This window comes from Danio rerio, chromosome 25 (genome assembly GCF_052040795.2).
Source record: "Danio rerio strain M-AB ecotype USA chromosome 25, GRCz13ab, whole genome shotgun sequence".
NCBI classification, from domain to species: domain Eukaryota; kingdom Metazoa; phylum Chordata; class Actinopteri; order Cypriniformes; family Danionidae; genus Danio; species Danio rerio.
Genome location: NC_141045.1, coordinates 19,922,026 through 19,945,044, shown reverse-complemented (window position 1 = coordinate 19,945,044; position 23,019 = coordinate 19,922,026). Strand labels below are relative to the sequence as shown.

The window sequence follows — 23,019 nt, the reverse complement described above, 5'->3', positions numbered from 1 at the left end:
AGAACATGCAAACTCCACACAGAAATGCCAACTGAGACAAAGTTTGAACCAGCGACCCAGCCAGCTTCTGGCTGTGAGGCAACAGCACTACCTACTGTGCTGCCCCCCCAAAAGATCAATCAACTTTATTTATATAACATCTGATTGCAACCAGAAGGCTGACCAAAGTGCTTTACAGTGTTAAAAAAAATGACACAATAAAACACATAAGGTGGTAAGAGCACAATCTAAACAAGAGTGTCAATAAAACATCATTTTGCACTTCTATCAAAAGCAAGTCTAAATAATTAGGTTTTAAATTTAGCTTTAAACAGTGCCACATTATTGATGATATTTATTGACCTTTAACATGCCACAAAAATAAGAGAGTGCAAGACCATTAAAGTAATCAACAGTAGTTTAAAATCAATTCTGAATTTAACAGGGAGCCAGTAAAGAGAGTAAGACTACATACTGAACAAAAATTATTCATTATATTTACTGTATATTTTTTAAAGTAAGTGGTCACAATCAATTTAAATGGGCTGAGTTTAAACAAAAAATTAAGTTGAACATTTGTACATTTCATTTGTTTGTTTAAATTCAGCCCATGTAAATTGATTGCAACTACTTACCTTAAAAATTGTAAACTCAATGAATAATTTTTTTTCAGTGCACCAAAAATGTTTAAACACTTTTTTTTTTTAACTGAACGGCAATTTATTCTTTGTTGTTCAATGTAATGTTCATTAACCCCCCAGCACTGAGATGCTGATGTCTTAAGCATATGCATTTGTAAAAACATAACATGTCAACGTAAAACATAATTTAACATTTTATAAAAAGCCTATCATCATTCTGGCCAAAAACTACACTGCTTAATGAAAGCAATGGCATGAATTTCTTGAATTATGACAGTGATGATCCTTATACTGTAGTTTGAGTTGTCTGGATCAGGAAAGGTGTTTTTCTCTCCTCACACTAGACTCTGGTTAGTTTTAGGACTATATTAGCCGACTCTGCAACTCTCACATGAAAGCTAAACTGAAGCTAAGCAGGGCTGCGTCTGGTCAGTGTCTGGACGGGAGACTACAAGGGAAAGCTAGGTTCCTGCCGGAAGTGGTGTTAGCGAGGCTAGCAGGGGACACTCAACCTGTGGTCTGTGTGGGTCCTAACGCCCTAGTATAGTGAATGGGACTCTATACTGCTCAGTGAGCGCCGTCTTTCGGATGAGACGTTAATTGTGGTCATTAAAAATCCCAGGACGTCCTTTGAAAAAGATTAGGGATTTAACAAATTTGCCTCTGTCTATTATGGCCACCTAACCATCCCCATATAATAATTTGTCTCCTCTTCACCAATCAGCTGGTGTGAGGTGTGCAGTCTGGCGCAATATTGCTGCCGTGGCGTCATCCAGGTGGATACTACACATTGGTGGTGCATGAGATTTCACCCCAATGTGTAAAGTGCTGTTAGTGTCTAGAAAAGTGCTATAGAAATGTAAGGAATTATTATTATCATTATTATTATTTTGTATTTTATATTAAATAATGTGAAGGCATTTCATATCTGTTTGAACACAATATGTTACTTCTTCACCAACGTTAAATAAGATGTTGCTGTCTTATATATAAAAGGTTGTTATAACATTCAATATAAAGGTGAGTGACAAAAAATGTCACATGGCTCAACCTGAATGATAAAACAATGGCCAACACTGAATTTATGTCATTTACTCTCAAAAAACCTGAGATACGGTCAGGGGTTGAATGGTGTTTGTTATGTAGTTTTGATTCTTTGCTATGTGATTTCAGCCTTTTGAGGGGTATTAACTATAAAATTCTTTATAACAATACATTTATTTTTTTTACCAAATAAGTTCTAAAAAAAACTTTATTTGCCTCTAGAAATGAATTCATTTTTGTAGGGCTGCTTTATTCTAACATAAAACATATCATGTCAAACAATAAAATGTATATTTATTTACTTATTTCTTATTATGAATACTTCATACTTATTATGAAGTAAAAAAAACAAACAAACTGTACAACAAAAATGCATTTTTATTTTAATATTTTATATAATTATAAAATTCATGTTTATTCTAATTAAATTGATGTGACCTTAAAGAAACCTGTATTTTTGCATTATACATATTGTTTTTGCATAATACTCTATACAGACATGTTATGTCAATGTCAAATTTGTCATTTTCACTTACTCGTGTTTCAAGACACTACTGTATCTCACCATAGCTATACTGTATTTGAAGTGTCCTGTTGGATAAAGTCAGTATTTGGTACCGGAAGCTTCTGTGCAAGTTTTAACTCTGAGCTCCGAGTCTGAGGGTTTCAAACCAGCTCTGGGTTTTCAGGTTTACAACAGCTTTTTCAGCAGTGGCTTTTATCCACCGTTCTTCAGATGTGCTGGCATTCAAATGAGCTAAACAGAACACACAGAATGGTTTAAACACAGAATATATTAGAACACTGCAGTTTAAACAGTCACAATTTTAGTTTTCAGGATAAGATCTAGACAAAACTCAATGAAATAGAGTCTGAAGACTCACCTGTGACTGTTGTCTTGCCATCAGCTGATACACGTTCAATCTCTTCACAAGCCAAATCAGAGCTAATGCTAACTGACGCTCCACACAACTGCACTGCTGTCTTTATAGTGGAAGGCACACGTACACTTACTGCACCTAGATTAGATAAAAGAATCCCATAGAATATGTGTAGTTAAAGTTGGTTTCATTTATTTAAAAATGAAAGAAAATGATTCAACTATGAAAAAATATTTTCCTCATGTCAATATATGCACCTGCACATTTTATATTATTTTGCTTTAATATGCATTATTTACAGGCGAAGCAGTAGCGCAGTAAGTAGTGCTGTTGCCTCACAGCAAGTAGGTTCCTGGGTTGATCCTTGGCTCAGTTGGTGTTTCTGTGTGGAGTTTGCATGTCCTCGTTTTCGTGCAATCACGTGCGTTTCCTCCGGGTGCTCCGGTTTCCCCCACAGTCCAAAGACATGCGGTACAGGTGAACTGGGTAGGCTAAATTGTCCGTAGTGTATGAGAATGAGTGTTTGTGGATGTTTCCCAGAGATGGGTTGCGGCTGGAAGGCCGCTTAATGCAGATTAATGAAGGGACTAAGCCGACAAGAAAATGAATGAATGAATGAATGAATGCATTGTTTATTTGATCCTAATGTAAAGTGTATGAATTATAACTTCAAATATTAATAAACTTTAGGCTGTTACCATATAACAAACTGTTGATGATATGTGTATTACTAATATAGCTGAAACCAGAAGTTTACATATACTCCAAAAAAAAAAGGAACATAACCTTTTTTTTTAATGTGTGATGGTAAATCATACTAAATGTTTACTATTATAGGTTCGTTAAAATTACCTAAATGATTTACATTTGCTTAATGCCAGAATAATGAGAAAAATGTTTTTGAGAATTTATTAATTTCTAGACATTCAAAAGTTTACATACATTTCCTTGGTATTTTTTAGCTTTGCTTTTAAACTGTATAACTTTGGTCAAATGTTTTGAGTATCCTTCCACAAGCTTCTCACAATAGTTTGAAGGAATTTTGGCCCATTCCTCCAGACAGATTTGGTGTAACTGAGTCAGATTTGCTGGCTGTCTTGCTCACACAAGCTTTTTCAACTCTGCCCACAAAGTTTCTAAAAGATTGAGATCAGGACTTTGTGATGGCCACTTCAAAACATTTACTCTGTTGTCCTTAAAACACATTTTAACTAATTTGCCGGTATGCTTAAGGTCATAGTTTGTTTAGAAGACCCACTTGTGGCCAAGTTTTAATTTCCTGGCTGATGTCTTGAGATGTTGTTTTAGTATTTCTACATAATGTTCTTTCTTCATGATGCCATCTACGCTGTGAAGTGGACCAGTCCCTCCTGCAACAAAACAGCCCCACAACATGATCCTGCCACCCCCATACTTCACGATTGGGATGGTGTTCCTATGCTTGTAAGCTTTTCCCCTTTGTGCTTAAAATGTAACACTGGTCATTATGGCCAAACAGTTCAATCTTAGTTCCATCAAACCACAGGCCATGTCTCCAAAAGTCGTTTTACTAGAGTAATTTATCAAATTCTAATCTGGCTTTTTTTGTTGACTCTGGCTTGTTGGTTTTCCCATGTTGTCACAAAAAGAAGTAGTGTGTTTGAGGTTTCCCTAAATACTATTCTACAGTTGTGCCTCCAATTAACTTCTATGTTGTCAATTAGCCAATCAGAAACTTCCAAAACCTTGACACCATAATCTGAGCTTTTTCAGAGGCATAATAATCTTATTGTATGTAAAATTGACTTTCAAGAAAAGTTATAACAAATTATAAATCTCTCTCTCATTATTCTGCCATTAAGCATAACAGAAACAAATTTGATAATCCTAATTTACCTAAAAGAGAAAAAGTTTAGTCACATTAACATCTGACTTTTTTTAAATGGTTATGTGCCTTTTTATACAGTGTATGTAAACTTCTGCTTAGAACTGTATATACAGTAGCCAACATAATAGAGCACTCTCTATATAAATATCTATTTTAGATTAATGCTTTCTATAGGATGCTATACAATAAGATATTTGGGAATATATATTAGATTAGTCAATACCAAACTATTCAACAAAATAAATTAAGATAAAAGTGCATACATAAAATATTTAGGAAAAATATAAAATAAAATGTTAATAAGCAGGACAAAAATCAAGAAAATCATAAAAGACATGTATGAAATGTATTATCTTTTTGTTCCTAAAGATAATCAAAATACATATCCACTGAGAAATGGATAAAAATATTCGTTTGAAAGGCGATGTACTTTTATGTGTACACATACTTTATACATCCTATTTTCTAATTTATATTTTATAATATGGTTAGAAAATTAATTTCACTACTTACAGGACAACATTTCATAAGATTATATGAAAAATACTATTGTAACTATCTCTATTCCACACACACTTTGGGCCTTTTCATACACCCGGTGCAATAATGTGCAAGAGTTGTTTGACCCACGTGTTGCTATTTTGAGTCAAACGCAACCTAATTTTCCTGTTTTACCGCCACATTGTTTAAATAGCAAATCCATTTGCGCCACTTTGTGGACTCTTTGTGGGTGTTCTGGTCTAGAAAAAGAGGTGTGTTAAGGCATATTGTTGGCGCATTTTTTTTTTTTGAAAAACTAAAATAGACTGTGCAATAGACCAGCTGAAAGCAGGTCTAAAGTCCAGCACAAAGTGTGTTAGTTGTTGCCTCGCTTAAACATTGCTTAAAACACGCAGGATGTACAGCAATACGAAAATATCTTTACAAATGAAAAAAACTAAAGGATTAAAACAGTACAAAACTTAATATTTTTACATAAATATAAAAACCCCTGCCTTCATACCTACTTCATCTCAGGGGGCTTTTTTCAGTTTTTTTGATGACAACTTGCTTTTGTATAACATTATTATTAGTATTATTTATTATATGCATATTTATATTTGTTTTATTAGAAACTAGCTTAAATTTTTCCACCTGTTTTTGGACCATATGGGGCATAGCATTGTGCTTATATATAAAACTTTTGACCACACTTCGTTATTACTGTTCGTTTATTTGTTTGCTGTAAATTAGAACTGAATTTAGAAATAGTTTTGAAACAAATCTTTGCACTTCACAAACAAAATTAATTATGTAGACTAATGGATGTCTGTGCATACAACACAGTTTTCTTATCCATGAAAGAGAGATATAAAAAGTGAAAGTAAAGGCTGATTGGAGGAGGCTCATTCTTTATCCTTGTGCTGCAGATGGTCTGTTTAACTGTTTTATTACTAGTGAAGCGTTCAGTTCTTCTACTTATAAAGTTCACCAAGTAAATAGCAAATGTGGCATGGCACGACGCAACTGACTCTTAAAGGGAATGGGAGATGAGACTCTGATTGTTTTATGCAAAAGTCCCACCCATAACTCATTAAGAAAATAAACACAACCATGTTAGACCATGCACTGTGGTGCAGAGCAGATTTTTCCATCCTTAAACTAGCAAAAATGAATTCGGACACGCCCTTAATGGAATTACGGGCAGTAAGGGGAATTAAATTGCGCACTGCGCTTCAGACCATGCACATAGATTGTTAAAATAGAGCCCTTTGGATTTATGGTCATATGAAATGTAGCAAACAATTAAGAAATAGCTTGAAAGAAAAAAAATGGCTTAATTGACATTTTGAGGGGTTTAACTGATCACATTAAGAACATAGTGTCACTTTCACACTATGGCACCAATGACACCTTATATGCGGCTGTAAGGGTCCATGCACGTCTCTATGACAACACTGCGTGGAGTTCACTGGTCAAGCTGTTCATATGTAAAATCATCAGAATTCAATCCTTTGCTGGTCGACTGGTGCATCTCTAGTTCTTAATTCGTTAATGTACGGTATTTGTTAATGTGTTTATAATTGTTAATGTATGTTATAAGCTATTGCAGACTGAAATCCCTCTTAGCTCTGTTTACGTAAGTGAAATTCCAGCAAACGTTAATTTTGTAAACAAAATCTCTGCGAGCGTGTATTTCATTGAATTTCATTTCATTTCTTTATGAGGTCAGTCCGATTGCATTTTTAAGTTCTTTTTAAGACTAATTAAAGCCGTATTTTTTATACTATGAAATTTAAGGGTCGACAAACAACCTGTAAATGTAGCTGAAATATACAAATAATACAGTTAGTACTAATAATTTATTTTACACTAAACTAAAGAAGATGCATTTTTTTAAAGAATGGATGAAGTTATACTGTAGCAACTCATAATATAATAATCAAATGTAAAAACTGAACACTGTAATAAGAACTATATCATAATTTTCATACCCTAATAATTTTCTCAAAAGGTAATAAAATCCTGAGCTCAATGTCATAATATATTTTTTAATGTAATAACAGTTTTCCACATAATGTAACATTATTGAATAAGGTTTGCAATGCTCATATCAGGTTCATCTTTTGGATTATTTTCTGACATACAACAACAATAATAATAATAATAATAATAATAATAATAACAATAATACCTTCCTGACTGTGAAGTTCTGCAATTCCCTCTTGGCCCACATAAACGTCAATGTTTCCAGAGACTGTAAACACCTTCAGGGCTCCACTTGAGCTGTCTGTGATGTAAGAAATTATCTTATTCCAATAAACAATGACAATTAATTGTCACTTCTTCACATTGCTTCGCACTTACCAATGACAATGTTTCCGGTTTCACTTTGTACAAGAGCCTGACCTGTAAAACAGTTACAGTTCTTGTTTTTAAAGCGGTGTACATCAAGTCTTTAACATGAGTTTTAACAGTCTTCTTCGCTCTCCCTCACCATGTACATGACCGATCTGGATGTTCCCAGAGGAAGTGGTCACAGAGGTGGTTTCAGCGTAGATGGCCTTCACTTTCAGATCACCATGTTCCATGCAGAGATTCATTGTGGTTCCCTGAATTTTCTTAATATCGACATTCTGGAAAACAAAAACACAGATTTAAGATCATTTCACAACTTATGCAGCTATATAAATGCTATTTAGCATCTTATTATCCAATCACATCGCAGCATTATTTAGATGTGGTCAAGATAAACTTATTGAGGTATCTAATTAATTAGCCAATCACATCACAGCAACACAAAGAACATCTAGACGACATATGAATGGTGGAGAAAGATTATTTAAAGGAATAGTACACTTACAAATCAATACTAGCAAGATGTACCTAATAAATTGTCTGGCTGGTTGGTGTAAATCTACTACTTACACCGTCTGCAGATGTGCCGATATCTACATTCCCATGTATGGTGTGAAGTCCAGTGACATTTCCTCCTGTGGACTGAACTTGAACTTCATGACTCTGAAAAAAATAAAATAAAATCACAAACATTAAACATGAAAAATAAAACACATTTAGTACTTCATGATTTATTAAATCAGGGAGGTTTAATCATTTTGATTCAGAAACCAATTTCTGCTCATTTATACATTTTTATTATTGGTGCTCAATTATTCATAATGATTTATATTTTATATTAAATAAAATGTTTTATGTTTTAGTGGGAAAACTCTGTAATGAAAGTTTAAGTATAAAAAACCCTCTTTACTGTCACTTTAATTTGCTCATCATTGGTTTGATTAATTTTGCAATTGGCTAAAAACTTGTATTGATTTTTTTTAGTCTTACTTTCTCCAAAACTTTGCAGGTAGTTAGTGTTTATTACAACAGATATCATTCTATGAATATTGTACAAATAACAAATGAATTATTAAGTCATATGCTCACAGAGGTGTATGGTAAAAAAAAGGAATGAAATATTAGGCAACAAGTTGTCAAGGTTTTTAAAACAGTTTTTTTGCACGTAAGCACGTAAGTCTATGTGTTTTTTGCGTATTTATTTGTTTATAATATATAGCGTGTATTATAATAAAATAAACAGAGAGATTAACTCTTTGTCATGGAGCATTTTTCTAAAAATAAGCTAGAAGAGTTGTCTGTAGCAGGGCTGGGCTGACGTCACAGGCGTGCCTCAAAAGTGCTCAAAGTTGTATTTTGGTGTGAGGATTATCCGGCTGGACAAAATGTGTAAGTGTAATGAACAGTGTTTGAACACAGAGCTTATTATTCGCAATCTTCGAAAAGCCTATGGGGAAAATCCTATAGGGATTTTATTGAGGGAACCAGTTTTATGCTAGCATCTGATTTGCCTACAAGATGACGTCATAGTTCATCCACTCTATAATGTTTTAGTGTTATTGTATTGTTTCGAACAAATAAATAATTTGTTTTCAATGTAATTTACAATAACACTGCTTTGTTAGATATATTTATTTTTATTACATTTTTTTGCATAAAAATGAATCCAATATACAGATTTTTACAATATACTTTTTGATTTTTTATATTTAACAGACTATTTAAGAATAATATACTTTCTAATTTGTTTGATAAATATATGATTTATTTAAAGAATTTTCAAATAAATTGTTTAATTATTTTAACACATTCATATATAGAGTTAAAATCTATATTAAAATAGATATCACTTTAATAATTTTGTTGATATAATATTTTAGTATCTCAAAACCTATACGTTTCAATGTCAATATTAAAAGCTAATAGGGAACTACCAGTTTGTAAACATTTCGGATGCGCGCGCATCGAGGTTGCAGAAAAACCCTGGCAGCACTAGCATTTACAGCGAGCGAATGACATTCGATGCGGTACAGAGTTTGTTGTTGCATTAGAGATAAGTTATATTGATTACAAATTATACATATTATTCACATAATGCTTTCAGCTTTTTAAAACAGCACGTCACCCAGTGATAAGCACAGTTATTTGGCAAAATAAACCTTAAAGTGAGCTGCGTTTGTCTGACAGGTACATTTACAATGACACTCTCCCAATGGATATTGGATAAGATGAAATGGCCAAGCATCCAGCCCAAAATATACAACTATCTCATTGAAACTCCAAGTGTTTTTACAAGAGAGAAGTTAAAGGCCTACAAGTCTACTGCGTGGTCATGTGCAAGAAATAATGTTCCATGATTACCAGATTTAAAACTTAAAAAACGAGGTTTTGCCTAGCTAAAGAAGATGAAACTGTACAAGGCCTGGGTAATCATCAACAAGCAAAACAACTGTTTTCTGACAGTAAACTGCACCTGTGCGGCAGGGTATGTGAACTTCTAAGCATTCAGTGTCCGCAGTTTAATTAACCATATTTAATTGTTTTTGCTGAAATCATTGCTGCAATCAAAAATAAGTAATGTGTATGATTCATCATAGCCTGAACTGACCTGGTATAAAATGAGAGCTGCAGAGTCGAGCATTTTTAATTAGGTGTTCACTCCATTCAGCTCTTCTGATGGCTGTTAGCCAAAGATGTCTGCGGTTGGCATTGAAAGCAGTGAGGTGTACGGTAAGCTTTCTTTTTTTGGACTGTCAGTTTTGGCCTCCTATTGCACAACACAACATCTATTGCAACCGGGCTTTTTTTGCAACACGTATGCGCGGTTGAACCGGTGTGACGTAGGTTGGTAATTCCTCTATAGCTATGTATATAAAAGTTAAACAAAAAAATATTACCTTGACAGACTTGAGGACACAGTTTCCTCTCTCTGTGTGCACATGGCAGCGGTCACTCTCCATTTTCTGGATCTTCACATTACCTTTGTCTTTCGTCTTGATTTGGAGATCTGAAGGGATGGAGAGGGACTAAAAGGATGCATGCACACACACACACACACACATATATATATATATATATATATATATATATATATATATATATATATATATATATATATATATATATATATATAATACACCATTTAATAAGATTACAAGTCTGAATTTAAAGCCTTACCACATTTAATAGGTGCTGTCAGTTCAACAGTGACATCGCTGTCCCCTCCGTCGGCCAAAATCTCAAGTTCACTGCTTTGGTCATCATAATGAACTTGAAATCTGTCCACATCAACAGTTTGATTGGGATCAGTCACGTGCACAGTAATAAAGGCTCTATCAGCTTCTGGAAAAGTATGTGGGTCCAGTGATTTTATGGATATATTACAGCCTAAATGACACTTAACCTTTGTGAAAGGACTAATTAAAAACTCCCAATGCTTTATAGGTTTATCTAAGTGTTTCACAGTAGCGGGAGCATCAGTATAACTCCGGGAAACCTGAGAGAGCCTTAAAACTCTCTGAAATAATGACGCACATGTAGCGTGACGTAAACGCCGTGTAACTGTACAAACAAACATAACTAAAGCTTTACTTTGTGTTCTGAAGACTAAAGTAAAGTAGTACGCATTGCAGTTCAAAGACAAACGCTACTAGCAGTAGGAAAAGCGTATAGGAAATGTTTATATCACGGGGTCACACGAGCGGCGCTTAGTGATGACAGGCACCGAAAAGAGTCGCGCGAGTGGAATTGTGGGAAATGAAGTCCATCAACTGACAATGCATTGAGTGCAAATGATGTATCATCATCAAAACTATATGATACACCTTCAAGGGACTTTGGTATTATTTAAATTTAAATAGATTGTGAAGTGTTGTCAGTACAAGAAAGATGGCTCAAATAACGAAAAATAAACAACATATTCAATAACGAATGAACAATGATGATGGGCACGTCCTGATATTGCAAAGTTCTAAGACCCAATCCCAATTTTGTTTTTTGTACAACGACCCTGTTGCTGTCAACATTGCCAATAGTACATTGTCTTGTTTTTTGGGAGTATGTTGCTGTTTGTATTTTGCACTGTCTGTATTTTGCACTGGAGCCAGCACCTAAGCTTTTCACTCATCAAAGCACACGTGCTGCTGTGATTATAAAAATGATTTGATTTGAAATTTCCACTATGGGGAAATCTATGGAAAACGCCACAATGATTGAACCTACCTTGCCCCTGGTGAGAGGTTATGACAAGCCGTGAGCGCACCTGCATCACCAGAGGTGCAGTCTTCCAACGTGTTCCCTGGCCTTTACTTATATCACTCATTAAGAAGTTTTACAAATTTAGATATACTTTTTTTGGGAATCGTAAAAATGCACCTAGTTTAATCTAAGAATTTAAAATAAACACACTCATAATTACATGACTTAAAATAACAAAGACTAAGAATCTACTTCCATTTTGTCTCATTGTTTTGTAATGATTGATATGACCATATTAATACAAGCTCAAATGAGATTGTTGTGAATTTGACTCAAATTATATAGCCTAATAATTGCTGGTTAAATGTGTTAATTTTTGTTAGAATACATTTTCCATGCACACATTCACTTAAAAAAGTTCTTTTATCAAAGATTTGTGGTTTCATCAAGTTTTGTGATTAATCTGTATTAGGCCCGGCCCTAACCAATTTGGCGCCCAAGGCAAGATTTCAGGTGGCGCCCCGTCACATCGCAGTAAATTCCACTGCTAGTGTAAAGTCATAAGAAACTAAACAGCTTTTTGATCGACTACTACAAGCTGGGAAAATGTCAGATAAAAATGCCAATGCAATGAACAATATTGCTGAATAGATCTAACATTTACACATTTGCTTGAGGAAGGAATGATGGGGGTAGTTACATTAATATTACTATTCTCCATAACATCTATGCCCTTCCATAACATTAGCTGACGTTAAAACTAACAGATAGCACTATAGCTATTTAATGATTAGCAATGTTATGTCATGTATATTAACGTTGGGATGTTAAAATATGGGACAACAAATAGCTTCAAATGATAGAATACATAGCAAACAATAGAAAATATTGACAATAAAATAAAAGGTTTAACCTATTAAAATCAATGTCCCATACAGAAAATAAATAAAGGTATAAAATCTATTTAACTTTTAATTGTATTTGCATATTGATTAAAGTTACTATAGTTATTTAGTGAAGAGCAGCAGATGAATCTCTCATTGTGTTTTGTTTGATAACAGAGGTGTTAATGTAAGAATGCACAGATCTATAATGAATGAATGAATGAAGCATTCGACCACTTTAGTAACTGTTGTGCTCGTTTAAGAGAAAATTAGTTGTGTTTAAAATAAAACACGCAGAATAGAGCAAAAAAAAAAAAAAAAACGAAAAAAAAGCACTTTTCCGACGGTCCCTTAGGGAGAGCTCCACTCCACGCGAGCACAGCTCTCCCGGCTAAACGGATATGAAAGTAATTCAGTAGCAATACTCGAGAGCTTGCAAATGTAAATGTGAGCACTTGTGATAAGAATATTTGTATGTGTAGGTTGAAATGTACACTTACAGCTCTGATGTGAACAGCTGAAATCCTCGATTTGCACACACACACAACAATCCACACACTTGTGTTTTGAATTGGAAGTTGCAGATTAATAGTTGTGTATTTGTAAAATGTCATTCACAAATACAAAGTGACAGACACACGTGTGCACGGCAAATTTGATTGCATCTCCATTCTACAACCACAGGTCGGCACTCACAACCTCTCAGATTCGTCAGTACAACTACAAATCTCCCGCACTCTGACTTTTGCTACACATCTCCCGCGATCTCTGTAGCAGAACTCATCTGTGCACTCGCAGATGCAGAGGCGTGAGCAGCGCGGGGCGGGGGAGGGGCGGGGCTGGTGTAAAGCTGTTTCATTGGCTGAAGCCTGACCAATGAACAATGCCAGCAGCCAACAGGACTGAGGTGCAAAATAATCATTTGCCACGATTATTTTATTATTTAGGGTTTATTTCAACTATTTTCTGAAAAGATTTTTGTTAAATATCATTAATTCTACTGTAATGTACATACCAGTAAAAGAGCAGCAAAGCCAGTTTATTGGCTACAGCCAGCCAATGAGATGGGGCGTTTCTGTTTGTCAGCACACAGGGCAGCTCACGTTGTTGGAGGCCTCGAGCAATCAGAGGGTAAGTTATGATTTTTTAATAATTATCTATATGTTCAATACTGTTAGCTAAGCTAAGGACTGTGCTGGGTGCTTCTCTTGTTTGTTTATTTATATAAGAAACAGTTATGAGTTATCTAGGAGCTGCTTTCAATCATGTTATATGGTTCTAAAGATACGATTCAACCCACATGAAATAAGTTGTAATAGTATTTATAGCAAATAATAGTACGTTTTTGAACCATACTAACTATAATAAACGTATTATACTGTATATATTGCAGTATCTACAACTTTGTTAATGAATGCAACAGCACACTGTAGTATTAACTAGCATAAACTTTAAAGAGCCCATATTATACATGAAATAGGGTCATATCTTGGTTGTAAGAGTCTCCAACAACAGTCTAATATGCATGCAAGGTCAAAAAACACTTTCATGGTCTTATAATCTGCATTTATTTTTACCTAATTATCCCAGCGACTCCTGTATGAATCGTCCAGTGATTCATTTGTTCCCAAACCCCTCCTTAGCGCAGAGCTAATCTGCGCTGATTGGACCGATGACAGTCTGTCGCGATTGGTCGACTGCCTTCAGTCAGAGAGGGAAATGGCCAATAGCTAATCAGCAATTTAAAAAGTAATCACAGTTCATACACGCTCGATAGTGTATGCGTGGATTTTAGCTGCCACACTATGGCGAGTGGATAGTGCTACGGATAACCGAACGAAGGAGACAGTCGTGTACTCGCCATACCACACACACACAAAAACACACACACACCTCCGGATAACAACGCTCCCGCTTCCGCCCGCACCCGCCAGGTTTTAGCCTGAGAACCCGCTCCGTTTTCTGCCCGCCGCGCCCGGTCCCGCTAGAGCGGAGAACACAACCAAAAATCACCCAGTATACAGTCCAGACAGCCAAGCTGTCTGTATAAACACATACACACAGCTCGTTCGTTCGTTCGCTCTCTCTCTCTCTCTCTCTCTCTCTCGCTCGCTCTCTCTCATACGCTCTCTCATACCAAGCAGACTCTCTCTTTCTAATTCACATAGCAATATCCGTGATATTGCTAGACAGCCCGCTCCCGTCCCAAATTAAACCCGTTACCGACCGCTCCCGCGATTTATTCGGAAATTTATTCCCGCGGCTGTCCCCGCGCCAGATTTCTGCGGCGCGGGAATACATTTCCGAATAAATCGCGGGAGCAGAACTCTAGCACGGAGCTCCATAAACAAACAGCACGCGTCGCGTTTTTAACGTGACTTTGCACGCGATAAGATAATATATCCAGTTAACCTGATACAGTACACGCGGTTACAAGTAACAAATCACAACTAAATACATTTGCAAGCTAGAGTAAACGAGGCAACAACTTTAACCGCACGTACTTACACTTGAGAAATGGAAGAAACCCATCCTGACGTCCATCAGTTACTCTTTACTGATCCTTCCTTTAACAAACTCAGATGAAGTATTCTTTGTAGCATGTAGCTTCCAGAAGTTTCCAACTGCTTGGTTATAATGCTGAGGTTTCATCTTTGGGTAGAGACTCAATATATCCATCTGCAGTGTGACTTCAATCGACCGGCATGTTTGTGTGTGTGTGTTTGTGGGTGTGTGTATGTGTGTGTCTGGGTTTCTGCGTCAGAGGGCGGGGCCTCAGGTTTGAAATCTCCCGGGTTTGCGCGTGCACGTGAATAACTTGGTTTCGTTCGTACGTCATGGCGAAACACCTAATGAATCGTGATCAAGGCGACTCGTTTGAAGCACTACACTGTAAAAAAAAAAAGTTGACTAAACTTAAAATAATTAGGCAACCTATCACACATAGCTTTTTGAGTTAACTCAACAAACAGGGTTTGAAGACCAGTGAACTCAAAATATTTTGTTGAATTCTTTAGTTCTCTGAACAAAAAGTATCATGTTCACCCAACAAGATATTTTTGTTTGCTGAACAAAAAATATCATGTTCAACCAACAGGATATTTTTGTTTGCTGAACAAAAAATATCATGTTCATTCAACAAGACATTTTTGTTTGCTGAACAAAAAATATCATGTTAACCCAACAAGACATTTTTGTTTGCTGAACAAAAAATATCATGTTCAACCAACAGGATATTTTTGTTTGCTGAACAAAAAATGTCATGTTCACCCAACAAGATATTTTTGTTTGCTGAACAAATATTATCATGTTTACTCAACAAGATCTTTTGTTTGCTGAACAAAAATTTTCACGTTTATTCAACAAGATCTTTTGTTTACTGAACAAAAATGATTATGTTTACCCAACAAGATTTTTTTAGTTTACTGAACAAAATAAAACAAACTGATTCATTATGCATTTACTATTAATTTTTAGGATTCAAATTAAATACACAAGAATAGTCAATTCACTTTTTTTTATTTTTAACTGTGTTCAAATCACAATCCAAAACATTTGCATACAAAATCAGCATTTGACATTAGCCGTGTTCAGCATTGGGCTAGTTTGTACACAACTAGTACTGAATGTTTCCAGATTTGAAAAGATTGTACACTGCCTCAACATAAAATAACTGGCAACCTTACTAAAACCAAGCTATTAGTGTGTCTAAACACTCAAACCAGGTGAATATACAATCATCTAATCAGAGTAAACCCTAAAAGCCACTCCATTCATACAGTCTTTAAAGTGTACTGCACTTTTGTCAACAAAGTACATAAAGTCCAAAAACAGACCTCAAAACATTGAAACAGTGGCACATTAGGAAGTGGTCACGGGTCAGTTGCCGTTACTGTGTGGAGTTTGAATGTTCTCCCTGCGTTCACGTGGGTTTCCTTTGGGTTCTCCGGTTTCCCCCACAGTCCAAAGACGTGTGGCACAGGTGAATTGGGTAGGCTAAAATTGTCCGTAGTGTATGTGTGAATGAGTGTGTATGAATGTTTTCCAGAGATGGGTTGCAGCCGGAAGGGCATACGCTACGTAAAACAAGTTCATTGCGCTGTGGCGACCCCAGATTAATAAAGGGACTAAGCCGAAAAGAAAATGAATGAATGAATGAACTGAACTCTCGCAGATCATGTGCCACCAACCTCCATAAAACATGCTGAATCACTTAAAAAGTATATTTGAGTTCTTTTGGGTGTTCCATATTCAGTCTATACAAGAGGCTGAACAAGTAAGCGAAGGCTGCAGGCAGATGTGTGATATCCTGAAGTACTATGGCCTCCTCCAAGATTTTAGCGAGGTTCATCACATATTGCAGGGATGCAGAAGTGCCATTATCATCTTCCACCACAGTGAAGATTCCAATCCTTTAATCTCTGGTGCTGTGGTCTTCAGGGTCCGTGTCCTTATAGGAGATTAAGTAATGGGAAAATTAATTGATGTGTAATATTAATTACTACTTATTAATGTTATTACTATTATGCAAAGAAAATAAAAACATGTAATACTTTCGTACATACAAACAGTAACACTTTGAATAGTCTATAATATATAATAATTTAACAATATATTGACAACTTTTTAATATTTAGCAATTTTTTTAAACTTTTATTTTACATAAAATTGCAAAGATTTACTTTTATTTGATACAGTTTCAATTGTGAAAGTTGTTTATTGTCCTGTTTAGAATATAACTGAGCCTTTAATTGTCATTCATAAGGGATTTATAAAGCATAAATAGTCCTCACTTTAGATTAGGTCACAACTGGATGAAGTTAAGCTCATAAAGCATATACTAACATACAAAGTAACTATTATTACATACCCTTAATATTAGGACATTTAAATGTTAATTTGAATAGTTTATTAATCGTGTACTTAAGCATTCTGAATGATCTTAAAAACACCAACTATTCTTAAATAACTGGTTTGTAAATAATGCAATACTTAAATTAGTAATACAAATGAATCATTAAAGTTAAAAAAAATACAATCATTGAGCACTTCATGTAGAGTTATGCTTAACAGAAAATAAATTAACTATTCGCTAATACTAAATAAATTATTTATAGCGTGCAGCTATTAAAAGTGTTACCAAGCAGACTAATAAATGTAGAATAGGGTATGAAAATGGGTAACTTACCAGACATATCTTGAGAAAGCAAGCAGAATTTTTACGAAGAAAAATTGGCAATCCCTCAAGAGCTGCTCTTTCTCGATCGGTGACAATATCAGTGACCTAAAGGAAAGTCATTTACAAAGGGTGTTTTACAATCTTATTGTTTTGTAAGTAAAAATGTACTTAGTACATTTAAATGAGCATAGTATTTTATTCATGCTGTTGAAAAAACACATGGCTTTATTTTTAAAAAAGAATTTTGTGGTTTCCATACAATGGAATTTGATAATGGTTGTGTTGGCAAATTTAGAAAAATGTTTAGTTTCATGTGACAATTACTTTAAGTTAAAAACTACAGCTATTATTTTCTATTTTCCTCTTTGAATGTATTCATTTGAAATGGTCACTCAAAACAAGTGAAACATCTGTTATTTATCTTACTTCCATCTCACAATCAAAACACAACTTGACACAATTAAAATTAATGCGAAAGGGCTGAACAATTAAATTGTTGCAATTACGTTTTATTAGACTGTATTACCTGAGCATGAAATTCTTGACAGGACAAAATATGTTGCACATGTTAAAAACATCAGACGGGTGTATAAGAAAAAAAAAATCTTAATGAGTACCTGCTCATCCATCTTGTTTAAAGTTGTATCCATCTCTGGACCCATTGAATCCCTTCTTTTCTGTAGAGTTTCAGGAGAGGTGCTGTATATTTATCAAGTCACTCGATTAACTGTCTCAGGAGATCTACATTACAGATCTGAGAAAACTCTGTGCAGATCTACAATATACAAAAAAAACATACATATTAATTTTTACACATAACATATATATATATATATATATATATATATATATATATATATATATATATATATATATATATATATATATATATATATATATATATATATATATATATATATATATGTAAATGTAAATATTTAAATGTTCAAATGCTGAATACAGATGTATTTTGAATTACCTATAATAATAATGTTGTTTGTTATTTTTAGCATTATCATTACTACCTTGAATGAAACCAAAGCAATTGCAATATAGTGACTTACCTCTTCCTTAAAGTCCAGGTTATCTCTCTCTCTAATTTCTTCCTGGCTAAATCTCAACAACTTCTTTTGGGCAAAGAGAAAAGGTTTCTTGCATCTGCTGGTGAATGACCGTCAAATTTCACTGATGATAACAAGTCTCACCTCCTCAAGGAAATCTTGCATTGAATTATGTCATTGTCAATATTTCAGTCCTTTTGAGCAAAAAGAAAGAAAAATATATATTTAGCCCTTTATATTTTTTATGTAAATAAAAGCTAGCTGACTGTTAAAGCAAGTTGGTCTGAATATGATATAGACATTTAGTCGAGCTAACAAATCAAGCAATGAATTACATGAAAATCACACGATTTTCACACAAATTACACAGTTAAACACGTCACCGTTTGTTCCACTGGCTCTGGTTCGAAGGGAAAAAAGGTTATGATGTGCGCAATGCTGACAGCAATCTAGATAAACAGGACATAATGTTATATTTGACTTGGATACCTGATCTGGTATGTTATATGATACTCATTGTATTAATCGTGAGTTATTAAAGCAAATGACTCGATTGAAATCGCTATTTGTTTCAAATACATTCACTCTAAACTTTTATTGATGTAAATAGCCAAAACCAAGTACACGAAACAAGTAACTCACGGCTAAATTATAACAAATAGTTCCGTATTAGGATACACGCGCACATCAAAGCCAACATATCAAATAACATAACGTTAGATGACAACAAAAAAAGACATACATACCTATGATTTAGCAGAAACGTCGTTGGCCTGCTCTTAACTAGGGATGGCTGACGTGAAACTGATGTTTTGACACAGTGTCGAGATCCCGAAGCGCAAGTGTTTCGAATCACTGCACCGAAGCATGATCCGAAGCACCCAAGTCACGTGACTAAAGTGTTTCGAAACACCTAGTCACGTGACTAAAGCGATTCAAAGCATCGATCAGCTTAGAAACGTTTCGAGACCTGGTGAATCCTAATTTGACTGCCAAGGTCTCCAAATTATCTCTGTCTCAAATGGCTTAGAGAACTGTGGGTTTGCTTATTGATTCTATGCTTAGCATGATGTTTTGGGTTCGAATCCCGACTTCGAAATCATGGTTTTATGTATTTTAATCATGTTCTGTTTTGTGTAGCCTAAATAGGATACAGCTACAGTTACGCCAGCAATTTAGCATCATTTTTGTAACACTGTAAAACAATAATAAATATTTTTACAGTATGGTTGGGTTTAGGGTTTGGGTAGACATTAATAAAATACAATAAATGGGAAATTTAATGAATAATATAAATAATTCTTGATAACTTCAGGCCACCGTTTTTGATCTAGCAACAACCCTGTTTTAAGACAAAAACAAGACATATTTATTCACAAATTGTTTATTCGGATATCAGACCAATGTTGAAACAAAACGATACAAGAGCAAAGCATTACCAACTGGTATTAAAGCATTTTCAAACAATTGCTACTGACTGGCTTCGAAACCTACTACTCCTGCATGGATGTCTGACACCTTAACCACTGTACTATGTTACTTGAAGGATTCTTCTTTCACAAAGTGGGGTTTAATCCCTCAATTTGTTCAATCGTTCTTTGCTGAAGCTGTTTCAGTGCAATATATTAAAAAAATGACCACTAAATGTCACTGTAGAGTGAGGTTTCGAAACGTTTCGAAGCTTCGACACATTTGCTTCGACTGTTTCAGTGTTTCACGAAGCCTCGCTTTGCCCACCACTACTCTTAACCGCTCTATCACGGTCTCTCACATCATTAATACACTGGTAAAATAGATCGGGCAGTCAGATGGGTAGCACATCGCACAAAAACATGTATACAATTATATACAATCGATTATGAAAACGATTGACACGTAGCTCCGCAGAAAGAAAGATGGTTCGTTTTGTCGCGCGCACGTGACAGGTACCCCCTGCAGTGAGCTATATGGAAGTAAATTGCGCATGCGCCAGAAGCTTATAAGGCATATGCGCCAACAAGAAGGGCACGCATCAACGCAAAACTAAGAATTTTGTATTAGTTCAACGAAATATTTTAAGTTTTTCACATTGAAGCACCATATTTGTTGAACAAACTAACTATTATTTGTCAGCATTTCAAATGAAAATATTTAAATTCAGTTAACTTATTAATCTTTGTTCAGAGGACTTTTTGAAAGTTGGCGTTTTTACAGTGTATGAGTCGACTCTTTTATAGATGAATCAACAGTTTTAAACACTGTACACTAACAGATTTAAGCCTTAGCTGGATACTTCACTTCACTTAGAGCTGTGTTACACACTACATGGAGGGGAATTTTCAAAAACCCATAATATGGGCTCTTTAATAAATTGAAGTATACTTATATGTGTGTGTATATATATATATATATATATATATATATATATATATATATATATATATATAGCTTAAATTTGAAAAAATTGAAATATAGCTATCTGTTTAAAACTAAACATTCTAATGCCATTTATTATGCAAATATCAAGTTGAAACAAATCTGTTAAGAACACGCATTTATATGTAAAACCTAATACATTTTAAAGCAGTTTCATTTCTTTCTAATTTATACATCTACATGCATTACATCTGATTTAGGTCCACAACTTGCATCCTTCAACATGATATGTGTGTTCAAAGGAAGAGCAACTAGGTGAGGGAGACAGTGTCCATCGCTCAGCTGAGGGTCCACTTTGAGCATCTCATCTGCAGGGTTAAGCAACATAAGCTGAACAGTCATCATCTCTCTCTATTACAGCGAGCATCAACCAGCTTTACACAACGGCCTGCTTTCTGACCATTAGTAAAGGCTTGAGCAAAGTATTAAAGAGGAGATAACATTTGATGGGTAATGATGAAGTTGGATTTACCACCTCCATCTCATTATGAACAAGGAAAAACCCTGAAATATTTCAATACAAGTAACTAGACATTTGCACTGCACTTATTTGGACTGTAAATTTTATTTGACAAATTACATTCCCTTACAGAACAGGTGTCAAACTCAGTTTCTGGAGGGCAAACTCCTCCAAGTTCCTGGAGGGCTGCAGCTTTGCAAAGTTTAGTTCTAACCCTAATTAATCACACCTGATCAAACTAATTGAGTCCTTCAGGTTTGTTTGAAACTTTCACTTAAGTGTGTTGAAGCAGGGTTGCAACTAAAAACGTGCAGGGTTACGGGCCTTCAGGAACTGAGTTTGACACCCCTGCTTTACAGTAAAGTGTAAAAATACTACATTAAACAATTATCAAAATAAAAGTTGTGTGTGGGTGAGTGTGTGTTTTGTTCAAATCTGTAGTCATCTTGGCAGGTAAAAAGAGAAAATTAAGTCGGCTTCCTCTTGAATGATCTGAATCATTTTGAAGTGTTTGTAGATGAGCTGGATCCTCATGTCATCTTTAGCATAAATAAAATCCTATTTAAGCTATGCAGCTTCTCTGAGTTCCTCATCGACTTGAAACACGCTGATCTCTCCTGTCACTCCATCCTTACAGGAAACTGAGAAATAACCTATAGTTAGTAACGTTCATAATTAAAAAATTGATATAAAGGACACACTGTACACAAACATGTAAATAGATAGATGGATAGATAGACATGATGCAGGTTATAATAACCAAAACCGGTATGATCTGTAAGAAACTGAAACGCCTAGTGTTATTTTTAATTGCTATTAATGTGTGTGTGTGTAAATATACTTCAATTTATTAAAGTTTATGCTAGTTAATACTACAGTGTGCTGTTGCATTCATTAACAAAGTTGTAGATACTGCAATATATACAGTATAATACGTTTATTATAGTTAGTATGGTTCAAAAACGTACTATTATTTGCTATAAATACTATTACAACTTATTTCATGTGGGTTGAATCGTATCTTTAGAACCATATAACATGATTGAAAGCAGCTCCTAGATAACTCATAACTGTTTCTTATATAAATAAACAAACAAGAGAAGCACCCAGCACAGTCCTTAGCTTAGCTAACAGTATTGAACATATAGATAATTATTAAAAAATCATAACTTACCCTCTGATTGCTCGAGGCCTCCAACAACGTGAGCTGCCCTGTGTGCTGACAAACAGAAACGCCCCATCTCATTGGCTGGCTGTAGCCAATAAACTGGCTTTGCTGCTCTTTTACTGGTATGTACATTACAGTAGAATTAATGATATTTAACAAAAATCTTTTCAGAAAATAGTTGAAATAAACCCTAAATAATAAAATAATCGTGGCAAATGATTATTTTGCACCTCAGTCCTGTTGGCTGCTGGCATTGTTCATTGGTCAGGCTTCAGCCAATGAAACAGCTTTACACCAGCCCCGCCCCTCCCCCGCCCCGCGCTGCTCACGCCTCTGCATCTGCGAGTGCACAGATGAGTTCTGCTACAGAGATCGCGGGAGATGTGTAGCAAAAGTCAGAGTGCG

General features: G+C 35.0%; 1 protein-coding gene and 1 long non-coding RNA gene across 3 annotated transcripts; both read right to left on the bottom strand.

Moving 5' to 3' along the window:
• Positions 1–2,024: 2,024 nt before the first annotated feature.
• fam185a (family with sequence similarity 185 member A) lies at positions 2,025–10,938 on the bottom strand. 2 transcript variants are annotated; one of them, XR_015526427.1, is made up of 9 exons: positions 10,428–10,938; positions 10,148–10,257; positions 7,821–7,913; positions 7,390–7,528; positions 7,260–7,301; positions 7,087–7,182; positions 2,549–2,683; positions 2,197–2,421; positions 2,025–2,113 (listed from the first exon to the last, which is right to left on the bottom strand). XR_015526427.1 is itself a non-coding variant. In XM_087312083.1 (8 exons), the coding sequence occupies exons 1-8, from the start codon at positions 10,825–10,827 to the stop codon at positions 2,303–2,305; spliced, it is 1,134 nt and encodes a 377-aa protein (XP_087168209.1). In that variant the 5' UTR covers positions 10,828–10,938; the 3' UTR covers positions 2,025–2,302. The 2 variants fall into 2 exon arrangements, 1 of the variants encoding a protein (XP_087168209.1); XM_087312083.1 differs by having other exon boundaries at positions 2,025–2,421.
• Positions 10,939–15,833: 4,895 nt separating this feature from the next.
• Positions 15,834–19,417, bottom strand: LOC147837672 (uncharacterized). The gene is made up of 5 exons (XR_015526428.1): positions 19,318–19,417; positions 18,575–18,765; positions 18,128–18,285; positions 17,520–17,615; positions 15,834–16,781 (listed from the first exon to the last, which is right to left on the bottom strand). It is a non-coding gene; the product is annotated as an uncharacterized LOC147837672 (long non-coding RNA).
• Positions 19,418–23,019: the final 3,602 nt, after the last annotated feature.